Consider the following 17149-nt stretch of genomic DNA (forward strand, 5'->3'; position numbering starts at 1 on the left):
AAGGGGCATAGGTCCCACAGATGGCTGTCAGGGTCTGAAAGTCTGCCCACTCTCTGATTGACATCACTATTGCTGCCTAGGCTCAGCACTGAGTTCATTAAGAGCGAGACTGAGTCTAAAGGAATCTGGATCACTCAGAATCTTTGAGTGACGAGAGGCTGCAAACCTGTTCCGATGGCTGGAAGGGAAACAGATGTGTACTTCCTCTGTTCACACTCTTCCAGAACACTGGAGACCGTTTTCCTGACATCATTTTCCCCAAGAACATGCATTATTATCTTGCACATTAGGAATCCACCTTGTGTAACTATAAAATCTCTGTGAGGCTGTGTAGCTGAAAAAAAAGGAAGAAAAGGAAACACACATAGCACGTACTTACTCTAAGCAACACTGATCACTGAGGACTGAAAATAGCTGCGATCAGGAAAAGTCGAGAAGATTCCTGTCTGAGTCCAATCTCCCTCCACCCATCTGGTTTCATTCACTGGGACTGTGACAGGCTCATTTTCTCTACAATCAGGATTCTTTAACTCAACAGCTACAGTGTTGAATATTTAGGGTGCTATTCAAAAGCGCTCTATCTGCATCAACCCAATCAATCCTCCAAACAAGCCTATCAGGTAGGTTCTGTTCCCTCCATTTCACAGATTAAATGGAGGCACAGAGAGGTAATGTCAGTAGCCTAAGATTGTCCAGGATTTGAACCCCAGCAATCAGTGTCCAGGACTCTTAACTCCCACTATTCTGTCCAGAAGAGCAATTATGCGCTCATTCAGCCAGATCAAATTTTCAAGGAGGTGAAAGCAATGTATTCTGTTGTGTGGAGGTGTGAAAGGATGAAAATTTCTCCCTCCCTCAGGACCCCGAGAGCTCTTGAGCTCATGGAAATTACCAGGGCTGCTTTAAGGACCTTTTGTACCCTGAGTAAGGCAGGGCTCCAGCAAATGGACTTAGGACAGGACTGGGTCCCTGTCCACCCCACCCTGTCCTCCTGCTGAGCTCCCATTGCCCAGGCACTCCCTGCCGCCTCTCAGGTGTCCCACCTGCTCCCCCCTCCCAGGCAGCCTCCTTAGGCTTTTCCAGCTTGTCCAACCCAGCTTCCTTCTCTGCTTCTGCCTTCCAAGGTTCAGCTAGCTCTTCCAGTGCAGAGATCCTTGCTAACATCCTCATGCTGGTAATCAATATTTCCTGCCTCTGATCTCTCTCCAGGAATTCACTCCTCCAGAGAAAATGTCTTAACCAGAGGAGAGCTATTAAAGTGGGAGTTTCAGGCACGATAGCAGATCAAGTTGTGGGAACGTATTATTGTCAAATGTAGGACACCTATGATTCCTTCAAATCACACTCAGGGCGGACTAGCTACTTGGCAAGGCATGAGTCTTGGTTTTGAAGGATAAATAGCTTATGATCACTCTTACAGGATCCCCACTGTGATGTAATAAAAAATAAATGTTTGGTCTTAGTCCCTGATTCCTGGCTCAGAGTTCCTAGATCCTTTGGAATCTCCTGAGGGGTAAGAGTGTATTTCTACACTAATGAGATGACTCCTCCAGGGTGCGGGGCTAGACAGTTTCAGAACGGGGCTGGTCTTCAGAAAGACCAGGCCGTGATTAGAGGATTGCAACTCTCAGCCCCACCCCCTGACCTCCAGGGTCAATCACAATTCCGACGATTTAATCAATCTTGCCTACAGAATGAAACCTCCTTAAAAACCCTAAACAACAGGGTTCAGGAACTTCCTTGTTGGTAAACACATCTAGGTACTGGAAGGGTGGCGTGTCTGGAAAGGGCTTGGAAGCTCTGTGCCCCTTCTCCCACACCTTGCCCTACACATCTGTTCAAATAAATTTCTAGGCCCAAGATGGAGCTGCTTCTGCCTGGGGTGACACATCAGCAAACTGAACTTTCAAACTAAACTTTTGTTTTCCAGTAAATGCCCCATTAGATCAGAAACACAGTATATCCAGTCAGCCAATCCCTAAATGCCAGGCCAACTCTGGGCTCTATACTTATTTCCTTTTCCCTGAATGTTTCTAAATAAGGTCAGATATGCAACCCCAGCCAAGCATGCTCAATTTCCCCATTGCCTCCTCTAGTGCTCTGTAAAGTCGCTCTCGCCCACAATCCCTCAGGAAGAGCACTCCACTGCTTGAGAGGCACTATACTCCCCAGTCCACGGATTGTCTTCCCTTGAATAAAGGACCTCAAACTTCTCACTAAATTGTTTGCTTTGTCATTGGACACATTTCTTCCATTTGCTTGTTCCTGAGTTGTATCTTTTATAATAAACTGGTAAATGTAAGAAAAGTGTTTCACTGGGTTCTGTGAGTAAAAACTGAGAAGTGGGTTGTGGGAAACCCTGAATTTATAGCCAGTCCACCAGATGTCCCGGTGGCCTCTGGGACTTGCAACTGGTGTTTGAAGTAGGGGCAGTCTCGGGGGACTGAGTCCTTTAACTTGTGGCATCTGGTGCTAACTCCAGGTAGATAGTGGAATTAGAGAATTGGTTGGTGTCAGAAAACACCTCAGACCCACCCAGGCTCCCACATTCATTCATAAAAGGATTAGAAGTCAGCTACATGATGTGCTATAGGAAGAGGAACAAGCTTGGGGAGAATAAAAGATGATTTGTACGGCACTTTACAGTTTACAAAACTTTTTACATTCATTGTACCTTCTGATCCTCACAACCACCTGTGAGAAAGCCTTTACCAGATTCCTCGTTAGTAAAACTGTCTTGAGGGTGAGAGAGGCAAAGTTCTTAGAGGTCAGATGACGTGCCCAGGATCCCTCAGTATATGGTGGAACCTGGATCATTAGGACCCAGGCCTGGGTTCCCTTTAATACCCAGGAAGGAAGAGAAAGATGGGATGGTGGGAGAAAGGACCTCTGCCCCACAGCCTCCAAGTCACACCACCTATGTCTGCTGGCCCCGTGAACCAACCTTCTTCCAAAGCGCTCACCACTTACTCCACCCTCATCCTCCCGTGGGTCCTCTCACAGTATTCTCAGCCCTCCAATTTTCAACAGGTTGTAGCCAAAAGGAACATGTGACCATACCTAGTACAGCACATTCATTTTCCACAGCTGGGCCAGCACCTTCTAAAATTGCTTTTGACACTCCTAAATAAGACATGTTAATGGTAAAAGGCATTAGTTAAAATTCAATAAGTGGTTATAGCTTTTTTAGATTAGACTTTTGTTCAACTCACCCTTTTGTGCATAATGCACTGAGGCCCTCCCTCCCCCTGAAAACTGCCTTTCTATGGCAACCTCCATTCAATGGCTGATTAATAAACAATCTGGTCCCCAGCATGGTGGCACTGCCCAGCAGCTGAAGGTCTCCAGGGTCTGCAGCTTTACTGTCTCAATTTGTACGGGGAGATTTTTGGCGTTATTTGAAATTTTTTGCATTCTATCTTATTACTTCATAAAGTTGGATGAAAAACGTAAAAAAAGTTCTGACACTAATGAGAAGCATGGATCTCAAATCTGAAAAAAATTGAGCATTTTACTTAAGTTCATTGACTGTTGTTTAATTTTGTTTTGTTTTTCATCACTAGACATAGTTGGCTGGCTTCAGTCCAGTGAATCTTCCAATCAAGGCTTTAGTTTCAAAACTTTGCTCACATCTAACGACAGCCAGGTGAAGTGGTTGGAAACATGGACTTTGTATCTTGACAGACTGGGCTGGAGTTGACTCCACCACTTACGAGCTGCTACGTGACCAGTCAGTTCCTCATCTGTTACACAGAACCTAGCCTAGTACTTCCCTCACAGTTATCTGAGCATTACAAGAGATAAGGGGAGACTGCTGGGAAGACGGCAGCATAGGAGGACTCTGAACTCATCTCCTCCCACAGAGACAGCAAATTTACAACTACCTTTGGAAAAATTACCCCTGAGAGAGAACGGGAAACTGGATAGAAAGAACCCCCTCAATAAGGGACAGTCCTAACTGAGGTGGAAGAGGCAGACATTCCTTTATGGAGTGGAAAAAGCCACAATCTAGCGGTGGCACTTCACCACTGGGAGGAATCTTAAGGTACACAGCTTTCCCTGGAGGAGCAGGGGATCTGAGCAGGAGAGCTTTGCCATAATAAGCAGCTTTTGAACTCAGCACAACTGAAGTGAGTGTCATAACATCTGGCTTTCCTGGCTATTAAATACGATGGAGAATACCCCAAGAAAAGCTACTGAGAGAGAAAGCTATAAGAGAAAGAAAAACCTGCTCATAAAGGGCCCACTCACAAATTCACCCGTTTCAGAAAGCAACTTAAAATCACCAGAAAGAAAGGTACACAGTCCTTTGGTGAAAAGACTCACTTGAGAGGCTCTGAGTGCATCTTGGTGAGGCAGGAGGCAGCTGGACCACTTACCCATGGACTGAGACATTGGCGGCAGCCTCATTGTGACCTACAGGTGTGCTGACACAGACACTGGGAAATGCCGTTGGAGTTCTTACCCTGGCCTGTTAGTGCAGGGGTCTGCTCTACGCACTAAGGCACTGATTTAATCCAGCTCAGCCAGGGCAGGCAGCCTGCCCTAGGGACTGGCCCCACCCAACAGCAAGCCCTCAGGCAACTTGTGGGCCTGTATAGGCAGGGTGTGTGGGACCTCTGCAGCAGGATGAGTGGGTCTGCTTTGTGGGTGGGACATATGCACAGGGAGGACTGAGTTGACGGGATACACGGGCCTGCAGATGGTGGGGTTAGTCAGCAGCAGCAGACTTGTGCTTCTTAAACAGCCACATAGGGTATCAGCCCCACCTTCCAACACCTGAAACAATTGTGTGCTGCTATGTCTAGGGCCAGCCCCACTCAGCTGCAACCCTGAGGTAGGTGACAACAGCCTTGCAGGCCAGAGGCCTCCAGCAATTGTAAGTCCCTAAGCCTAGCAACCAGCCGTGCTGGGGGCCAATTCACTTAACATAAAAAATGCAGCAGGAATGTGCTATTAGGCCTTGCAGCCAACTGTGCTGGGGCTACCCCCCGCCTGATAAAGTGACTGAAGAGACCACAGCAGCTGCATGCAGTAGAGTATTACAACCAGCTGGCCAGGGGTACAGCTTAGACTCCCCATGCACCTGCAGCAAGAGAAACCCTGCCACAAGAGAAGGACACACATAGCCCACACAGGGAACCCTTCTGAAACATTTGGAACTGGTGATGAGAGGGAAGCACACTGCTGGGCCTCATAAGGCATCTCTTACATAAAGTCACCTCTCCAAGATCAGGGACATAACTGACCCACCTAATACACAGATATAAGCACAGAGAAAGAAGCAAAACGAGGAGGCAAAAGAATATGTTCCAAATAAGGGAACAGGACAAAACCCCAGGAAAAGGACTAAGTGAAACAGAAATAAACAATCTACCTGATAAAGAGTACAAACTAATAGTCATAAGGATGCTCACTGAGCTTGGGAGAAGAACAGATGAATATGGTGAGAATTTCGACAAAAAATTGGAAAATACACAAAAGACACAATCAGAACTGAAGAATATCATAATGGAAATGAAAAATTCACCAGAAGGACCCAATAGCAGAGTAGACAATACAGAAGAATGGATCAGCAAGCTGGATGAAAGGCTAGAGGAAATCACCCAAGCTGAACACAAAAAAGAAAAAAGAATTAAAAAGAATCAGGACAAGCTAAGGGTCCTCTGGGACAACATCAAGTGCACTAACACCTATATTATAGGTGTCCCAGAAGGAGAAGAGAGACACAAAGGGACAGAGAATCTATTTGAAGGAAGAATAGCTGAAAACTTTCCTAACCTAAGGAAGGAAACAGACATCCAGGTACAGGAAGCATAGAGAGCATCAAACAAGATGAATCCAAGGAGGCCCATACCAAGACACATTATAATTAAAATGTCAAGAATTAACAACAAAGAGAGAACCCTAAAAGCTGCAAGAGAAAGGCAAGAAGCTAAATACAAAGGAAATCCCACGAGGCTATCAGCTGACTTCTCAGCAGAAACCTTACAGGCTAGAAGGGAGTGGCATGATATGCTTAGAATGTTGAAAGGAAGAAACCTTAGCCAAGAATACCCTGCCTGGCAAGGTTATCATTTAGAATGGAAGGAGAGAAAGAGTTTTCGAGACAAGCAAAACTTGAAGGAGTTATAACCAATAAAACAGACTTACAAGAAATGTTAAAGGACCTATTTGTGTGGAAAAGAAAAGACCACAAATAGGAATAAGAAAATTATCAAGAAAAAAAACCACAATAAAATCACTGGTAAAGGTAAAAATACAGTAAAGTTAGCAGATTAACCACCGATGAAGCTAATATGAAGGTCAAAAGACAAAAGTACTAAGATTATCTATTTCCATGATAAGAGCATAACAGATATACACAAAAAAGACATTAAATATGATATCAAAAACATAAAATGTGGGAGGAGGGGATTAAAAGAGTAGAGCTTTTATAAGAGGTCAAATTTAAGAGACCATCAACTTAATATAGATTGCTATATATGTAGCTTATTATATACAAACCTCGTGATAATCACAAACCAGAAACCTATGATAAATACAGAACAAATTAAGAGAAAGGAATTCAAACATAATACTAAAGAAAGCCATCAAACCAAAGGGAAGAGAGCAAGAGAAGAAGAAATGAACAGAGAAGAACTACTAAAACATCCAGAAAAAAAGTAATAACATGGCAATAAGTATATACTTATCAATAGCTACTTTAAATTTCAATGGACTAAATGCTCCTATCAAAAGACATAGAGTGGCTAATTGGATAAAAAAACAAGACCTATATATATGCTGCATACAAGAGACACACTTCAGACCTAAAGACAATCACAAACTGAAAGCGAAGAGATGGAAAAAGATACTCCACACAAATGATGAAGAAAAGAAAGCTGGGGTCGCAATACTTATATCAGACAAAATAGACTTTAAAACAAAAACTGTGACAAGAGACAAAGAAGGGCACTACATAATGGTAAAGGCAACAATCCAACAAGAGGATATACACTTGTAAATATCTGTGCATCCAACGTAAGAGCACCTAAATATATAAAGCAGTTATTAACAGACATAAAAGGAGAAATAGACAGTGACACAATAATAGTAGGGGACTTTAACACTCCACTTACATCAATGGATAGATCATCCAAATAGAAGATCAATAAGGAAACACTGGCCTTAAATGACACATTAGATCAGATGAACTTAGTAGATCTATACAGAACATTTGATCCAAAAATTAAAGAATATACATTCTTTTCAAATGCACATGGAACATTCTCCAGGACAGATCACACATTCAGCTCCATAGCAAGTCTCAATAAATTTAAGAAGATTGACATAATACCAAGCATCTTTTCTGACTACAGTGGTATGAAACTGGAAAGTAACTACAGGAATAAAACTGGAAAAGCCACAAATATGTGGAGATTAAACAAAATGCTACTGAACAACTATTGTGTCAATGAAGAAATCAAAGGAGAAATAAAAAAAAAATACCTGGAGACCAATGAAAATGAAAATATGACATGCCAAAATTTATGGGATACAGCAAAAGCAGCTCTAAGGGGGAAGTTTATAGCAATAGAGGCCTACCTCAACAAACAAGAAAAATCTCAAATAAATAATCTAACAGTGCACCTAAAGGAACTGGAAAAAGAAGAATAAACAAAGCCCAAAATCAGTAGAAGGAAGGTGATAATAAAAATTAGAACACAGGGCTGGCCCTTTGGCCAAATGGTTAAGTTCATGTGCTCTGCTTTGGCAGCCCAGGGTTTCACCAGTTCAGATCCTGGGTGTGGACCTAGCACCACTCATCAAACCATGCAGAGCCAGCATCCCACATAGCAGAACTAGAAGGACCAACAACTAGAACATACAGATATGTACTGGTGCTCTGGGGAGAAGAAGGGGAAAAAAAAAAAGATTGGCAGCAGATGTTAGCTCAGATCCAGTCTTCAAAAAAAAAAAAAAAAAGGCAAGAAAAAGAAATAAAAGGGATCCAAAATGGAAAAGAAGTGAAACTGTCACTATTTGTAGATGACAAGACTTTATATATATATATGTATACAAATATATATAACCCTAGGAATTCCACCAAAAAACTATTAGAAATAATTAACGAGTACAGTAAAGTTGCAGGATATAAATTCAATGTACATAAATCACTTGCATTTCCATACACTAACAACAAAGTAGCAGAAAGAGAAATTAAGAATACATCCCCATCCCATTTACAATTGCAGCAAAAAGAATAAAAATACCTAGGAATAAATTTAACCAAAGAGGTGAAAGACCTGTACATTGAAAACCATAAAACATTGGTGAAATACCACAACTAGAAGGACCATAACTAAAAAACATACAACTATATACTGGGGGTATTTAGGGAGAAAAAGCAGGGAAAAAAGCAAAACAAAACAAAACAAAATTGGTGAAAGAAATAGAAGACACAAAGAAATGGAAAGATATTCCATGCTCTCGGAATGGAAAAATTAACATAGTTAAAATGTCCATACTTCCTAAAGCAATCTACAGATTCAGTGCAATCCTTATCAAAGTTCCAATGGCATTTTTCACAGAAATAGAACAAAGAATCCTCAAATTTATATGGAATAACAAAAGACCCCAAATAGCTAAAGGAATTCTGAGAAAAAAGAACAAAGCTGGAGGCATCACACTCCGTGGTTTCAAAATACACTACAAAGCTATAGTAACAAAAACAGCATGGTACTGGCACACAAACAGACACACACATCAATGGAAAAGAATCGAGAGCTCAGAAATAAACCCACACATCCATGGACAGCTAATATTTGACAAGGGAGTCAAGAACATACAATGGAGAAAGGAAGTTTCTTCAATAAATGGTGTTGGGAAAACTGGACAGCCACATGCAATGGAATGAAAGTAGATCATTATCTTACACCATACACAAAAGTAACTCAAAATGGATTAAACACTTGAAAGTAAGACCTGAAACCATAAAACTTGTAGAAGAAAACATAGGCAGTACGCTCTTGGACATCAGTCTTAGCAGCGTATTTTCAAATGCCATGTCTGACCAAGCAAGGGAAACAATAGAAAAAATAAACAAACAGGACAACATGAAACTAAAATGCTTCTGCACAGCAAAGGAAACCATCAAAAAAATGAAAACACAACCTAACAATTGGGAGAAGATATTTGCAAACCATGTATTTGACAAGGGATTAATATCCAAAATAATAAAGAACTCATACATCTTAACAACAAAAAAATCAACAACGCAATTAAAAAATGGGCAAAAGATCTGAGCAGATAGCTCTCCAAACAAGATATAGAGATGGCCAATAGGCACATGAAAAGATGTTCAACATCACTAATTATTAGGGAAACGCAAATCAAAACCACGATGAGCTATCACCTTAAACCCGTCAGAATGGCTATAATTAATGAGACAAGAAATAACAAGTGTTGGAGAGGATGTGGAGAGACGGGAACCCTCAAACACTGCTAGTAAGAACACAAACAAGTGCAGCCACTAGGGAAAACAGTATGGAAATTCCGCAAAAAATTAAGAACAGAACTACCATAATCCAGCTATTCCACTGCTGGGTATTCATCCAAAGAACATGAAAACACAAATGCGTAAAGATATATGCACCCCTATGTTCACTGTGGTATTATTCACAATAGCCAAGACTTGGAAACAACCTAAGTGCCCATCAAGGGACGAATGGATAAGGAAGCTGTGGTATATATACACAGTGGAATACTACTCAGCCATAAAAACGATGAAATCTCTCCATTTGCAACAACATGGATGGACCTTGAGGGTATTATGCTAAGCAAAATAAGTCAGAGGGAGAAGGTCAAATACCATATGATCTCACTCATAAATAAAACTAAAAACAACACCAACAAACACATAGATATAGAGATTGGATTGGTGGTTACCAGAGGGGAAGGAGGAGAACAAAGGGGTGAGTAGGTATACATGTGTGGTGATGGATGGTAATTAGTGTTTGGGTGGTGAACATGATGTAATCTACACAGAAATTGAATATGATGATGTACATTTGAAATTTATATAATGTTATAAACCAATGTCACCTCAATAAAAAAAATAATAAAAATGATAGAGTGGATGAAAAATTCTTAGACAGAATCTGGCACATAAAAGTATTGAATAAATGTTAGTTGTTTTATCATTATAAAGATCTGTCTCTCTATCTACCTGTATCTCCTTGATTATGTGTGGTGTGTGTGTGTGTTATGAATTGTCTATTTTTTAAAAATTCCCTTTCCTGTTTGTTCGTTTTGGTCTCTGACTTTGCCATGGTGGAGGTTTTCCTCAAACATTTGTGATCTTTGCCAGTCCATTCACGTTTAAGAGTGAGTTTGGAAGCTCCGTGTGCAGGAGGCTGGCTGATGGGTCAGCTTCAGTGTAAGGCGAGCAGGTAGTAAGTACTGGACTTTGCAGTCAGACTCCCCAGAAAGACCCTCCAATCTCATGCCGGGAGGGCAAAAGCCCATGTGCTGTTCCGGGAGCCCCCTGGGGACAGGGACTGGGCATTTGCTGTTCAGTACAGATTTCCCTTAATCGCTGCTTCCATCTAGCTCCCCACCCTCGCCTGTGCCTGTGTTCTCAGCCCAGAACTTTTAGAGAATAAACCTCCCATGGCTGGCCAGGGAAGAGCAAGAGAAGTTACTGGTGCAAAGGATGGGGGACAGAATCAACAGGTCCAAGTGCGCCTCATACAGAATTCCATCCCATTCTGTTCTCATCTCTTCACTGGCCCCCCGCCTTCGCAGGTTCCTGCTGCCTCCACTCCGGCGTCTTCCTGGGCCTGCCATTCTCTCTGGCAGGTTCTCAGTCTTGTCCACTCTGGGTCAGTTACCTCCACTGGCTAGCTGCTTCCTGTCTTCTGGAAATACGTTGCTATCTCTTTTTCCCTCCGACTCTCCTTTTCCCTGTGAGTTTGTGTCCTTTTTGTTAATTCCCTCGTGCTTTAGTGGAGTTTCAAAAGGGGGCAGGGATAAATGCATAAGTTTAGTTTACCAGGTTTCAAATAATTCAAGGTTCTTTAGGTCTACACTTTGAATGACTGATAAATTGAATGGCTATATTACAGACTCACTTCTGCAGAGTAAGTTCCATAATATTTTGCGGCTTAGAAAGTATTTAAACTTCGATTTCTATTTGTGCTTTATCTTACCCTTTTAATTTAAACATTAATCTTTTGTAATACATAAAATATATTAGCAAAAGAGTGTATGTAAGCTATATTGGGAAGGGTATGCACAAAAGTGTTATTCAATGGGGATGGTCAAAGATTTTAGGGAAAATAAAGAAAAAGGGGTTATGGGGCCGGCCTGGTGGCGCAGTGGTTAAGTTTGCACGTTCCGCTTTGGCAGCCCGGGGTTTGCTGGGTCGGATCCAAGGTGTAGACCTATGCACTGCTTGTCCAGCCACTCTGTGGCAGGCGTCCCACATATAAAGTAGAGGAAGATAGACATGGATGTTAGCTCAGGGCCAGTCTTCCTCAGCAAAAAGAAGAGGATTGGCAGCAAATGTTAGCTCAGGGCTAATCTTCCTCAAAAAAAAAAGAAAAAGAAAAGAAAAAGTGGTTGAAGTTTGTTTCAGGTCAGTATAGTATAGAGAAGAGTTGAGTTACAGGAGGTGAGATGTGAGTACCAAGTGAGTTACACAAAAAAGGAAATAAAAATAGAGGAGCTTAAAGCTTATCAAATTTTAAGTGTGGAAATTTGATAGTTCAGAGCTAAAAAGGGGAAGAGAGCTGACATTGACTGAGAACAATGCATTGGTTACACCCACCTTTACATCAGTTATAACCCATCTAATGTTCCTCTGGGAAATAGGCACTTGACAGGCAGAGAAACCGAGACACAGAGAGGTTAAATGATTTGTCCAAGGCCACATAATGGTAAGTGGTATAGCCAGGAATCAAACCCAGTTCTTTCTGATTCCAGGGCTGGTATATTTTCTACAACACTCTCTGTCTACTCAGGGCAACATTAGGCATAATTTCCCTCCCAGTAATACATTAGTTATAATAATAGTTACAATCAAGTATATTGCTTACATAAAGTACCTGATTTCACATTAAATGTCCTTGCTGTCGAGTTTACAATAACATCTGTTTTTTCCTTGGTGATATCTCCAGAAACAATCTGGAATGTAATCGCACCAATGTTCATTTCATATGTTCCAAACTCAGGGTTAGAGACAGCCCCGAAGATATCTGAAAAGGAAGAGATGGATGAAGGGATAGCAGGCTTCTGGAGGAGAAAAAACATTATGGGGCCCTATTCTCTCCCAGTCCCCTTTCTTCCCCTACATGAACCCCAAACATTACCATGTCTCCTAGCCTGTTAAACGGCTGGCTTTTCTTTTTTAAGAGAATTAGAAAAGAATGCTTTGTGGCAGTAGCAGTATCTATATTTTCTCAGTTAAATAGGGTGACGCAGAAACATCTGATTGGACCATCTGTCTCTTTGCTAAAGTTGCTGTCGTGTCACAGAAAGGAGCAAGGAGGAAGGAGAGGCTGCAGACCGCACTCCCATTTCATCTCTGGGAGATTATCTTTTTTTCTAGCTTTTATTGACAAATAAAAATTGTACATATTTATGGTGTACAATGTGATGCTTTGATATACATATTCATTGCGAAATGATTACCACAATTGAGCTAATTAACACACACATCACCTCACATAGTTACCTTTGTCTGTGTGTGTGTGTGTGTGTGTGTGTGTGTGGTGAGAACACTTGAGATCTACTCTCAGCAAATTTCAAGGATACAGTGCTTTGTTATGAACTAGAGTCCCCTTGCTGTATATTAGGTCTCAGAATTTATTCATCTTACAACTGAAATGTTGTGCTCCTGGGAGATTCTTTTATTACCATTTTACAAAAAGGAAAATGGTCTCAGAGTGGCCAAGGCATCTGTCCAATGTGAAACAAGGGCTCACTAACTGGAGATGTGAGCTCTTCCTGCCATTTCACATCCTGCTGGGGTGGCGATACTTAGGCTGCTCAGAGGAAATTACCTAAAACATGTTGGAATATTACTGTACACTCTACACTCTAGGGCTTCACAAGTTAGATGTGCCATTTCTACTTGTCCCTTAAACTCTTCAGTTCTCTCTTTCCACATTTATACAGTAGCAACAGAACCACCTGCCCATGGGCTATTGTATGAGTTAAACAATATAATATATATGAAAGCCATCAGTACAGTTTACTGTGCTAGGCATATTTTAGTTATCTTTTATTATCACATATTAGAAACTCTGGCCTCATTACCAACGACTTGGTTCACATCAATAAGGTTTGTTCTTTGTGAGCCCAGACAATGGAACAGGCTCTGACACCTCTTCCATCACTGATTTGGTCTTCATGTGAATTTGTCTCCTTCTATTGGACTCCATCTAACAATGAAGAGTTGCCAAGCAAAGCAGAACAACTTTACCAGACCTTGCATATCTCCAGCCTTGAGAATCCCGTCCTTGTTGAGATTTCCGTTCGACCGTCTAGTGAATTCATCTAAAAATATCTGGAAATGAAAGAAACACAGCTACTTTCTCTGCCACAACAACGTTCTGTAGAAACGTTGATCCAATCCAATTCTTTGGAACATTGATTATCAGACATCAGTTAGGAACAACAATTCTCAATAGATTTCCTCTTGTCTCAGAGACTTTTTAATTAAGGAACTGTAGTTCAACCTAGGAATTTTCTCAATAAATACCAGTGCTGATTGACTTTATTTCATGGGAAGACCACAATTCTATCCCAAATGCCTAAGAAGAACTAGGAACTTGGAGGACAACATTATCTTCCATATCTTTTTTTAAGTGCTAATGTTAGTAAGCTGCAGCAATTGCTCTCAAACTCAGGTAATAAAAAGGTAAGAAGAACCACTTCTACAACCAGCATTAAGGCTTGCTATGTGCTAGACGCTTCAAATCCATCCTCTCGATTCTCACAACTCTGAGAGGTGTTATTGCCACGCTCTTTTCACACGATAAAACTGAGATTCAGAGATGTTACCTCACTCGACCTTTAAATGGCAAAACCAAGATGCAAACCTTTCTTCTTTGTACTTTTATGTTGTTTGCATTTTTGCTATAAGTATGCACAATTTACATAAAATCAATAGAACTTTTTCAAGGGTGAAAACCAGATTTTGGTGCTCAGCATGGGCCAATCAGCTGAGGAGCCCTCCTCAAGGAATGTCACCTTCCAAGGGCAGTGTCGGTAATGAGCACTTGGGAAATGTGCTGGACTGCTTCTCCACCACTGAATATGGTGCTGGTATTTCTAGCTTTAGACCCTCAGAGATGTGTATAGACTTGCTGTATTCTATCTAAATAACTAAATCCTTGAGGCTTCCCTTTTCCAGTCTTTTCCCTGTAGACAAAGCCATGACTTAGCTTTCATTTAGACGGTGTTAAATGTCTAGGCCACTTTTATGCCAATAACTTTCTGCTTCTTTCTAAGGATTTATTTATTATAGATTACCTTGTCTCTTTATAAACTGTCTAGGAAGGATGTATGTGTTATCAGCGTTACCTCCTACTTAATCCATTTGACAACTCTCTATCAGCAACCCACACTTACAGGCAAGGAAGTAGAAAACACTGTTACTGACAGATCTGCAAAGACATCTGATTGCACTGAGGTTGACTTGCCAGAATGACCAGAAGTGATATGTAACCATACCTGTTGGCTTTCCTCATCATCTGGATGTACCAGAAGTTGAACTTCCTGTAAGGTTTTCAGCCACTCACTGCTACTAAATTTGAACACTTCTGAAAGCATTAGTTCAGCAAAAATAGCTTTGGGAAACCTCAAGTTTCCGGTTCCAATCATGGGAAATGTGATTGATGAGAAAGAAAGCTGCTCTACATTCATCAAACATTTCTTGATTATATTTGCCATGATCTGAAATGTAGAAAGTACATTTATATAAGTTAGGGCTCAAGCTGGAAAACAGAAAGAATCGTGGCTTCAGCAACACTGACTCGGCTCTCTGCCACTCTTGGCCTTGTCAGGGCCTAAGGAGTCAGAAAGGGAGAACAAGAAAGAGGGGAGAGAACTTTCCAGAGAGACTCCAACTCATTCAGGAGGGGAGAGTCCAAAGGTATGGGAATGTTTACAGAAACAATGGTATCTCATTGTAATTTAAAGTGAAGTTTATGAAGATTTTTTTGAACATTTTTATGAAAACTTTTAACAACATGGGGAAATGTTTATGTTAAAAAAGCAGGATTAAAAAAAGTTTAGAAGGGAATCTCAACTAAGAAATAAATATACATAAAATTAACTTGAAAGAAATGCAGTAAAATGTTAACCAAAGTTATCTCTAGGTGGTGGGATTATGATTTTTATTTTTTTACTTTTCCGTATTTTCTGCAATGTACACATATTACTTTTATATTGGGAAAAACACAAAGATGGGAGGTTAAACTGGGAGTAGACATGAGAATTAAGTCATCAAAAGAAGAACACTGGGGGAGTAAAATTAGCAATATGGCAGAGTGAGCTGTTCCCTTTATCTCTCCCCCTTTGAACTACAACTAAATAGACAGTCTTTGATCAATGGAGGACACCCACACAGCACAACAGGACACCTGAGAGACCCGTGCAATGATACATCTAAAGGTGGATGGACCACCCCCGGGGAGGTGGTAGAGATAGGTGAGCACTCTCTGGCTCTTCTGCAGATGACATGATTCTTTATATAGAAAACTCTAAAGGATCCATCATAAAACTATTAGAAATAATCAACATCTATAGCAAATTTGCAGGGTACAGAGTCAACTTACAAAAAGCAGTTGCATTTCTATACTCTAGTAACAAACAAGCAGAAAGAGAAGTCAAGAATACTATCCCATTTACAGTTGCAGCAAAAAGAATAAAATATCTAGGAATAGATTTAACTAAAGAGGTGAAAGACCTATACACTAAAAACTATGAGACATTATTGAAAGAAATTGAAGAAGATTAAAGAAATGGAAAGATATTCCATGCTCATGGATCGGAAGAATTAACATAGTTAAAATGTCCATATTACCTAAAGCAATCTACAGATTCAATGCAATCCCAATCAGAATCCCAATGACATTCTTCACAGAAACCGAATAAAGAATCCTAAATTTATGCGGAATAACAAAAGACCTTGAATAGCCAAAGCAATCCTGAGAAAAAAGAAGGAAGCTGGAGGAATCACAATACCTGACTTCAAAATATACTACAAAGCTATAGTAATCAAAATAGCATGGTAGAGGCACAAAAACAGATACACAGACAAATAGAACAGAATTGAAAGCCCAGAAATAAACCCATACATCTATGGACAGCTTATCTTTGACAAAGGAGCCAAGAACATACAATGGAGAAAGGAAAGTCTCTTCAATAAATGGTGTTAGGAAAACTGGACAGCCACATGCAAAAGAATGAAAATAGACTATCTTGCACCATACACAAAAATTAACTGAAAATGGATTAAAAACTTGAATGTAAGACCTGAAACCACAAAACTCCTAGAAGAAAATATAGGCAGTACACTCTTTGACATTGGTTGTAGCAACATATTTTGAATACCACGTCAACTAAGGCAAGGGAAGCAAAAGAAAAAAGTAACAAATGGGACCACATCAGACTAAAAAGCTTCTACCAGGCAAAGGAAATCATGAACAAAACAAAAAGACAACCCACTAACTGGGAGAAAATATTTGCAAATCATATATCCAAAAAGGGGTTAATATCCAAAATATATAAAGAACTCATACAACTCAACAACAAAAAAACAAAGAACTCGATCAAAAATGGGCAGAGAATGGACACAGGGATGGTTCAACATCCGCAAGTCAATCAACGTGATTCACTACATTAACAAAATGAGAAACAAAAACCACATGATCATCTCAATAGATGCAGAGAAAGCATTCGACAAGATCCAACATCCATTTATGATAAAAACTCTCAATAAAATAGGTATAGAAGGAAAGTACCTCAACATAATAAAGGCCATATATGACAAGCCCATAGCCAACATCATACTCAATGGACAAAAACTGAAACCCATCCCTCTCAGAACAGGAACAAGACAAGGGTGCCCACTTTCACCACTCTTATTCAACATAGT

General features: G+C 40.6%; 1 protein-coding gene across 7 annotated transcripts in view; it reads right to left on the bottom strand.

The window, feature by feature from the left end:
• Positions 1-17149, bottom strand: part of LOC103544231 (protein mono-ADP-ribosyltransferase PARP15) — a 55671-nt gene that overhangs the window by 12640 nt on the left and 25882 nt on the right. For all 7 annotated transcript variants that reach the window (XM_070583766.1, XM_070583768.1, XM_070583764.1 and 4 more), the window contains 5 exons: positions 14722-14943; positions 13474-13552; positions 12090-12239; positions 3061-3123; positions 167-334 (listed from right to left, as the gene is read on the bottom strand). In XM_070583766.1, the coding sequence (XP_070439867.1) occupies positions 167-334; positions 3061-3123; positions 12090-12239; positions 13474-13552; positions 14722-14943 (682 nt within the window). The remainder of the gene's footprint in view (positions 1-166; positions 335-3060; positions 3124-12089; positions 12240-13473; positions 13553-14721; positions 14944-17149) is intronic.

This window comes from Equus przewalskii, chromosome 18, assembly GCF_037783145.1.
Source record: "Equus przewalskii isolate Varuska chromosome 18, EquPr2, whole genome shotgun sequence".
NCBI classification, from domain to species: Eukaryota; Metazoa; Chordata; class Mammalia; order Perissodactyla; family Equidae; genus Equus; species Equus przewalskii.